The sequence below is a fragment of the Phocoena phocoena genome, chromosome 10, assembly GCF_963924675.1.
Source record: "Phocoena phocoena chromosome 10, mPhoPho1.1, whole genome shotgun sequence".
NCBI lineage: Eukaryota > Metazoa > Chordata > Mammalia > Artiodactyla > Phocoenidae > Phocoena > Phocoena phocoena.
The window spans coordinates 6,837,975-6,847,217 of NC_089228.1; the positions used below are offsets into that span (position 1 = coordinate 6,837,975).

The 9,243-nt window shown below is 54.6% G+C and overlaps 1 protein-coding gene across 1 annotated transcript; it reads left to right on the plus strand.

Annotated features, from left to right (window-relative positions):
* Positions 1-982: 982 nt before the first annotated feature.
* Positions 983-5,101, plus strand: GHRL (ghrelin and obestatin prepropeptide). The gene is made up of 4 exons (XM_065884905.1): positions 983-1,112; positions 1,339-1,452; positions 4,377-4,485; positions 4,954-5,101. The coding sequence occupies exons 1-4, from the start codon at positions 1,005-1,007 to the stop codon at positions 4,971-4,973; spliced, it is 351 nt and encodes a 116-aa protein (XP_065740977.1). The 5' UTR covers positions 983-1,004; the 3' UTR covers positions 4,974-5,101.
* The last annotated feature ends 4,142 nt before the right edge of the window (positions 5,102-9,243 follow it).

The window sequence follows — 9,243 nt, forward strand, 5'->3', positions numbered from 1 at the left end:
GCTCGGGGTCTGTGGGAGCCAGAGCAGCATCCCTCATGGAGAGCAGCGAGCGCAGGGGCAGGACAAGCTCCTGAGTTCGAGTGAGGATACCTCATTGTATCCCGCAAGGAAGGGAGTGGCAGAAGGGCCAGTAAGCCAAGGCCGCAGAGCAGCAAAGCCAGACCAGACCCAGGGCCACTCTCCTCCCTCCCACCTAAACCAGGGCCAGGCACGCTTGCAGAGAGGAGCAGCAGATGGCCACCTCACGTGGCTGTCCCAGGCCACCCAGCCATCTCTCAGGGCGTTTGCCCACCGCTGTTGATTTCTACCCCGAGGACAACGTGCGTAGTATTTTTAGTTCCCAAGGAATGTCAATCAGCCCCCGGATACTGGGCTGCCCTGAGGTGGGGCTGCTGGTTTAAAACAAACACAGGCTGCCTATATAATGACCAGACAGCCACCAGGCACCACCTCCACCAGGAATCCCAGGTAGGCACTCTGGCCACTCTCTTGTGTGTGGGAGGGTCTGTTTATGGGTTAAATCACCTCCACTGCTGGGCATCCGCAGGCCCATCTGAACTTGGGGAGGTGGCATGACCTGGGGCAGCCTGGTTGCTCAGAGCTGGGCTTGGGAGCCGCCCCAGGGCCCCCATGTCTCCTGGGACCTTGCCAGTTCAGCTTCCCCAAACATCCTCGAGAAACTTGGCACACGGTCCTCGGGGCCTGGGATAAAGGACATGGGGAGTCCCATTGCCAAGCATTCTGCCCCCAGATGAACAGTCTTGGAAAAGAGCACCCACATCCTTCCATCAGTCCTACCTGGGGGAGGCGGGCAGAGAGGGCGCTAAGAGCCGCTCTACTCAGCAATCATGGCCCCAGGTCCAGGTCGGAGCCCTTCAGCCTGTCTGCTGGGCTCAGAGGCACAGGGAGGGAAGCGGGGGGAAAGAGGGGATGGAATGGGGGGGCACGTGCTGCCCAGAGACGCTCTCTCCTCCAGGCCCATCTGTCCCCAGCCAGCCGAGGCCATGCCCTCCCCAGGGGCCGTCTGCAGTCTGCTGCTCTTCAGTGTGCTCTGGGTGGACTTGGCCATGGCGGGCTCCAGCTTCCTGAGCCCCGAACACCAGAAAGTACAGGTGAGACGTCCCCCCACGAGGCCTGCGCTCTGACTGGGGAATCTCATTGCAGCCCTGCCGTGAGCTGCGTGAGCTGGGCAGTGGCTCACCCTCTCTGCGCTTCAGCCTTCTTCTCCCAGAGCACAAAGGAGGACTCTGGGTCTGACCGTGGGCCCACACCTCACTCTGCTTCTGGAAGGACAGGGGGGCTTAGGGCCCTAAGGAGAACACCTCCTCTTTCCAGCAGAGAAAGGAATCCAAGAAGCCGTCAGCCAAACCGAAGCCCCGGGCCCTGGAAGGCTGGCTTGATGCAGACGTCAGAAGTCAGGCGGAAGGCGCAGGGGACGAGCTGGAAATCCAGGTGGGTCCCTCTGCAGCTTTATGCTTTCAGCAGTGGAGGGGATGGGGCGGGGGAGGGCGTGGAGAGGCGGCCATCCACAGGGACTCACTTACCAGCCACTCAAGGAACATCAAACAGCACAAAAACAGTGGACTCTGCACCACTGGGCTCTGTTGAGATCGGCTTTGCCAATCAACAGGCAAACATCTAAGCAACTTTGCTGTATTAGGATGAGCCTCAAGCAGAGGGGAGAGGGGGCGCCAGCAGATGCCAGGTGATCTCAGAGGGGAGCCAGCAAATAGACAGGAAGGAAGAGCTGGTCACAGACTGGAGGCGTTTCCTGCAGAAAACTTTCTGATCGACTCAGGGGCCCCTCGGACCTTACCTTACCCAATCTTACCAGGCGGCGGCCTGGACAGGTGAGCGGTGAGCCCAGCTCTCACCAAACCCCACCTGTAGACGAGGATGGGGCTCATCAGGCTTGCTTGAGCTTTGATGAATAGTTCACGGGGCACGGGAGCCATTTAGAGAGAAACGGAGGACTAGGAGAGAGAAAGCGTGAAGGCGTTTTAGTTACCCCTGCTGGGCAGCCGCGGTCCAGGGAATGGTTCTGACAAGAGTTTAGGCGAGGACAGATCCCCGCACGCAGGGAAACCACAATCCCCGGGTGGTGCCTAGTAACTACTGTTAGTAACTGCGGTCTCACTCTCTGGCTGCTTTACCCTCCTGCTTCGCATTTAACCTCTACAACCACCTGTGAAGTCAGTGGGGCTGGTTTCTGTGCCCTCATTTAGAGATGAGGAACCGAGGTTCAGCCGAGGGAGCTCACTGGGCTGAGGGGCCACAGCCCTGCATGGGGAAGAGGTGGGACCCACAGTCTGGGGGACTCCAGTCCCCAAGCCCTGTGTCCCCATCACCAGTCGGGCAGAGAGCGAGCAGGTGGCCCAGGAAGTCTCCTCTGCCCTGCCCTGGCCTCCCTCCACCCACCCCCAGCCTCTCCTCCCCTCAGGGGTCAAATCCCCAACCCTCGCCCTCTGACCCTCGCCAGGCGCCTCCTCCACCACAGGTGAGACCCCACCCGCCACGTTCCCACTCATCAGCCTGCAAATCCTTAGACTAAAACCAGGGAACTTTCCCGGTGAGACTGCCAGGTCCAGTGGGGCCAGAGACGCCCTAAGTTAGCCCAGGCGGGGAAGAGGTTCCAGTGGCTGATGACTCACGGCTGGACGTTTCCAGTTTCCACAGAGCAAACGGCAGGCCCTACCTCCGCTAGAACCAGGAGTCTGAAATGTCGGAGGTGGTGAGACGCCAGAGGCAGGTGGGAGGCCTGTGACACAGGCCGCAGAGCTCTGGCTGTGCCCCCCGAACCCCTCCAGGGCCAGGGTCCCACCTCACTCATCCCAGGCCCCTACACCCCCTCCAAAAGTTTTCCTGAAATCCAGCAAGTTTCAGAGCTGGAAGTTTTCGAGGCCAAGTTCCACCCATCCCCCACTGACCACATGAGACACTAAGGCACCTTTTCAAGTCGCTCAAAGCCGCACCCCTATCCAACAGCTGCTGCGACTCCCGTCAGTTGCCCGTCGCTGGTTCCAGGGTGCAAACCAGCCCAGCAGGTCCCCAGCTTGGTGCTTGTGGTGCTGCAAAGTCAGCTGGGGTCATCCAACCACCGGCATGAGCCACAGGGGTGGAGCGGAAATGAGTATTTACTGAAGGGAGGGAACAGAGGGGCCTCAGTTCCCCCAAAATCACTCATATCATCTCCACTTGCTCCACCTTCACGGTGGAGACAAGAGGGGGAGGTAAATTTTAAAAAGGGGACCAACAGATACCTGTTGTTTTAATAACATCTCTGAGCATCTCTGCTCATCTGTGAAATGGGAGCAACAGTGGCTCCTGCCCGGAGGGAAACGGGCTCAGCCTGGGCCCGACCAGGGCAAGGGCTGCACGCAGGGCAGGGCAGGGCAGCGGCTCTGGGGCTCAAAGAGGCTCCAGGGCTGGTGGACTCGGGCCTGCAGTCTGGCCCTTGCCTCCACCTCCCTCTGTGGCCCCAGGCAAGTCGGGGCCTCAGCTCCTTCATCTGAAAAATGCGGCTGACGTGTCCTGTCTGGAGGGCAAGGAGGCAGGAGGACCAAGGACGGAGGGCTCCCTTTCAGACCCAAGATCCCTGCGTCAACTCATCCAGAATCTCAGTGACCAACAGGGCCAGGCACCCAGGCAGTTACTGGATGAATGGAGCTAGATAGTCTCCGCTCCCCAGGTGAGAAACGATGATGTGGCCGAAAACAGAGCTCCTCCCTATTCACCCAAAACTGAGCTCCAGTAAATCATCTCATAGGCTGCCAAGAAAGTAGGGGAAATGGGGTGCTCTCCCTGGAGAAGGGATGAGACGGAGGCACAGAAAGAAGAACAAACTTGGCTCAGAGCATCGTTCTAGGGAAAGGTCAGCTTCCTGTCCAACTTCCCACAGAACAAGGAGAGGCCTGTGCAAATGAGAGGAAGACCACCTGGGAAGGGAGGAAGGTGGGGGGCAGAGACCGTCCCCCAGGCTAGTGCTGTGTACACCAGGGAGAACCCTGCTCCCCAGATCACCCTGCCAGGGCCTGAAGCTCTACCACTGGCCATTCAACCTTATGTCTTCCTAAGCTGCAAGGAGCAGGGAACCTTGATCTAGGGGACTTCACAGCTTTTATCAGTAACCTTCTCAGAGGTAAGGAAAGAGGGTACAAGGTAAGCCTCCTAAAGATGGTGCGGATGGTAAGACTAGGCCTGGGCAGGAGGGTAACCTGGCTGAGCTGTCCCCTCAGTGGTGCCTGCTGGACCCCAGGCCCCCTCTCTCCCTCTCCTGAGAGCCCAGGGCCTCCACTGGGATGGGACGGGGTGGGGGGTGGGGGGGGCGGGGCACGCATGGGAGGGTGTGACCTCTGACAATTCCTGGATCCTCCTAGTTCAGTGCCCCCTTTGACGTTGGGATCAAGCTGTCAGGGGCTCAGTCCCACCAGCACGGCCAGACCCTGGGGAAGTTTCTTCAGGACGTCCTTTGGGAAGACGCCAGCGGTAAGTCCTTTCTCCAGTTTCCTCGGAGTCCCAACGTGAGTCCGCCTATGGGTGACAAAACAGAAGTTTTCTTCCCCATCCCTGCCTCTCAAAAGAGCTCCTAATTCCTCTTTCCCAAACACAGTCATCCCTCAGTACCTGCGGGGGATCGGTTCCAGGGCCCCCAGCTTCTAGGGGATGTGCCCAAATCACACGGTCCATATTCTGAGGCCAGCGCTCCCCCCATCACAACACACCACCTCCGTCACCTTGTGGAAGAAAAGCCAACTTTGACGGCACTGGCAGAATGCGGACACAGCACTACTTTTTTGGTGGTTTTTTTTGGCTGTGCTACACAGTACGTGGGATCTTAGTTCCCTAACCAGGGATCGAACCCGTGCCCCCCGCAGTGGAAGCACGGAGTCTTAACCGCTGGACCCCCAAGGAAGTCCCAGACACAGCACTCTGACTTGACCTCTTGCTTTTCAGAAACCCCAGCCCACAAGTGACCGGCCCTGAGTCCAGCCACCTCTCTGTTTTCCCACCCTCAGAAGCATTCACCTGGCTTCCAGAACGCTTCCGAGACCACCCCCAGCTCTGAGGGGTACCAGTCTAGGAGGTGAATAAATGCTCAAACTGGATGGTGAAGGTTCAAAATGTTTATTTCAGGAAAGAGGAAAATTTCACATTTCACTGAAAAACACCCCCTGCCCCATTCTTGGTCTATGGTCAAAGGGAAGAGAAAAGAAGAACATGTAGCAACGAGGTGTCAATGCTTAGAAAACCAAATTAGACCCATTTCTACAAGCAGATAAGGCTACTGGGGGAATGGAGGTGGGGGAGAGAAGGTGGACAGAAAGGGGGAAGGAAGGGTGAGACAGAGGAGAAAAAGGAGAAGACAAAGTTCCTTTAAATATCAGAGCTTCCCGATGCAAAGCTGCACAGAGAGCTTATTAACAACCAGCAAGGCCTGTGTGGACGGGAAAACTTCAGGTGACACTATCAGAGCCAACAGCCGTTGCACTGACATCCATGGGCAGAAAAGGATGCTGGGAATGTGAGAGCCTGAGTCTGAAGTTAGATTGAGTGGGCCGCTAACAATGGCTAGAGCCACTGCTGGACATGGCTGACCTAACTCCTCCTCCTTCCTCCTCGTCCACTGAGAAGACCTGGCACAGCAGACGCCACCTCATGTGGCCAAGGCTGGCCATTACCTTGGTTCCTTCACTGATTTGGAACACCAGGTTGATATCCAAAACCACTTCCAACTCCAGCTCACAGCTGAAGTGAGCCTTGGTCCTTAAGTTCCACAACTGAATTCCAGTGAAGACCCAGTCTTCCTGGGAGGAATGTCACTTATCAGTCACTTGCTCTTTGGTATAAACACGTGAACTGACTTGAGAGCTATTGACAATGGATGCATGATCACGAGGGGAGGAGCACCGCCCATCCCGACAGGTGCACACCCATCGGAAACATGCAGGATGCCCCTCTGAGAAGCTGGGGTAACATCCATATTCTGGAGAAACCTCTGTCACAAAGGGCTCTCTCTAGGAGCCAAGTATCTTCTCGAGTGAAATTCTGGCCATCTGGCACTCAAGGCACAGCCCTACAGCACTAACCACTGATTACACTAAGTGGGCACCCCGAAACTCCACCACCATGCCTCACACCATGTGTGAGAAGGCACACATGGTCCATGGAATGTCACATGATCAGAGACCCTCTTAGAAATGCAGAGTCTCAGGCCCCGCCCCCGCCCTAGTAGATCAGGATCTGCATTTTGACAAGACCCCCAGGCGCATATATAACGTGGCTTAGAGGCCACGGGGTCCTATTCAGGCAGCAGAGCCAGGTCGGCCCACCTGGCTTAGAGTGGGTGTGGACTCTTACATAACTCAGGAAAATGCAGACTTGGCCAGGGTGCCCTCAACAAAATTGAGAGCGCATGAAAAAGCTGTCCTGTTCCCTCTTTCACTTATCTCCCTGCCCAACTCTCTAAGCCCCAGCTCTGCTGTCAACTCCATGCCCATGCATTGGGCACACAACACACACACACACACACACACACTCTTCCATCTCTCAGGGAACCACACACCTGACTACCTGGCCGCGCAGTGACGTAGCTCACCAAGCCCTTGCTTCTGAAAGCATCTGCCTCTAAGTGGTAATCACATTTTGAAAGGCATTATCCCCACTAGAGGAATCTAAGGTATTGGAGAGCAGGTGAACTACTTGGGTGGAGGGAGAGAGGAAGCAGAAGTCCACCTCCATGAGCCAGACACTCGCTCTGATGCAGAGACCCACACGCGGGCCTGGAGCTGAGGCACGTCCCAGCTCTAAAGCTTAGTAGGGGTGCAACCCTGATCATCACTAGCCAGGCCCACCGCCCTCTTCTCAACACCCAGCGGAGGCACCAAGACTCAAACATGGTCAAAGGGCCCAAGAAACCAGCTCCCGACCTGCTGGAGAAGCAGCCAGACAGGGCTCTGGGGAGGATGGGGGCCAGGCCCTGGGGGGAATGCTGGTCACCTGATGCTCGCCCGCAAAGACAAGGCCTTACTCCTTTCTCAAGGGACACACAAGCCTTCTCTCCCACTTGCCTAGGTCATTCACTCCAGAAACAGAGGTTAAGCGCCCACTCTGGTCAGGCTCTCTCACCTGCCCCAGGCAGCATGGTGGGGTGGAAAGCTGAGGGCTTCAGGCTCAGACCTGAATCTGAACACCCGCTGTCTGGTCCAGTGCACGACACTGAACTTCTCAGGCTCCTCCCATGTAAAACACCCACCCCACCTCGGTCACTATCAAGACTGAACACGTATGTCCCACGAGGACACCTGCACATAGGAGACATTCAATTATCCTGATAGCCACCATTTACAGCATCCTTGCTGTGCGCCAGCACTGTTCTAAATACTTCTTACATGAACTTAATGTAATTTCAGTGAATTTTCACAACAGACACACTTCAGAGGGGGAAAACTGAAGTTCAGAGGAATTTAGTGACTTCCCAAGGTTACACATCAAACACGTTTCCGACTCACCCAGAGCTGTGGGCTCAGGCCCCCACTCCCCCACGTTCGGCTGCTTCTCTACCAATGTCACCCTCTTGCCCTGCTGCTTGGGGTCCTAGGGATTCCTTCTGTTTCTGTTTTTCATTTTCTTTCATAATACATGGGGTCAACTTGGAGTGGGCTGAGGACAATTTCAAGTCAACAACCAGCAGAAATAAAAGTGATCACAGGCAACACACTTGAGAAAACATAGCATTTCAAACCTGGTCCCACGTCGGCCTTCTCGGACCTGTTCCTGCACGTGTCACTTCCCGACACCACTAACTTCCGGTTCTCTGAAGCAGCTGTATATACCCCTGGGCTGAGCAAGATATTTGCTGCAGAAAAAAAACCCCTCCTTATAAAAAACTTTATTTTATAATATACCCAGTACATTAGTATAACAGCTCATGTATTTAACTTTTTTTAAATTAATTTGTTTTAATTTTTGGCTGCGTTGGGTCTTCGTTGCTGTGTGTGGGCTTTCTCTAGTTGTGGCGAGAGGAGGCTACTCTTCATTGCAGTGTGAGGGCTTCTCATTGTCGTGGCTTCTCTTGTTGCAGAGCACGGGCTCTAGGCACACAGGCTTCAGCAGTTGTGGCACTCGGGCTCAGTAGTTGTGGCTCACAGGCTCATTAGTTGTGGAGCACGGGCTTAGTTGCTCTGTGGCATACGGGATCTTCCCAGGCCAGGGATCAAACCCATGTCCCCTGCATCGGCAGGCAGATTCTTAACCACTGTGCCACCAGGGAAGCCCGTGTTTAACATCTTACACACTTACAGAGGGGTAAGAAGTTCTCTTACGACGGTGTACAGACAGAAGAATAGAGATCCACGCTTGGCGACCTTCCTTTAGTCTGAATCCACTTCCAAACATCGTTGACAAATGAGCATTTACAGGGAGCACAGGGCTGCCTGGCTACTGACTGACAGTTCTGCTGCCATCCTGGACGCTTTATTCAAGCACCGTACACTTCAGTGGCCCTTTTCCCTGATCTTACAGAAATGCCTGAGGCAAAAATGAAAGTGTTCGCGGTAAATGATTACTATTGGTCCCAAACTTAATACAGAGAGATGTAAAACACCAGAAAGGCCAAGAGCAGACTTCCAGCCACAAAGAGACTATCACTGTGTCCAGTGGACATAGCTGCCATATGTCCAGCTGGGACAGAGCTGAGACAGTGAGTAATGTGCTGGAAATACGCACACCAACGACTGTGCATCTGACATGAGGCATCAACAGATTCCAAATTTCGTTACCATTCTTGGAACAGAGCCTCCCTTTTGACGGGTTTACTTTGGGCTTGAGCACTTACTTGTGTTCAAGGATACCTTAGGACAAAACTGGAAGACTGACTGCAAGCAGTGAAACAGAATTTCCTCCAAAGTTTACCCAGCAGCATCAGAGTTCACAGTCCAAAGCCCACAGTACAACCAAGTCATCAACAACACCCTCGTGTACTCAATTTTTCTTCCTCCTACTGCTTTGCTCTGGAACAAAGAAGGTGTCTATGTATTTTTCACTGCTAAGAAGCAGCAGTGTATCTGGGTGTTTCCAGGCAGTAAAATGAGAGTTAATGCTCAAAGGCAGAACTTTTAAGAAGGTACCAGGGATTCTTCTTTTCAGTTGAATTTTAATTCTTTTCAGCAAATCTTTTTTTTTTTTTTTTTTTTAATTTATTTTTGGCCGCACTGGGTCCTCGTTGCTGCACACAGGCTTTCTCTA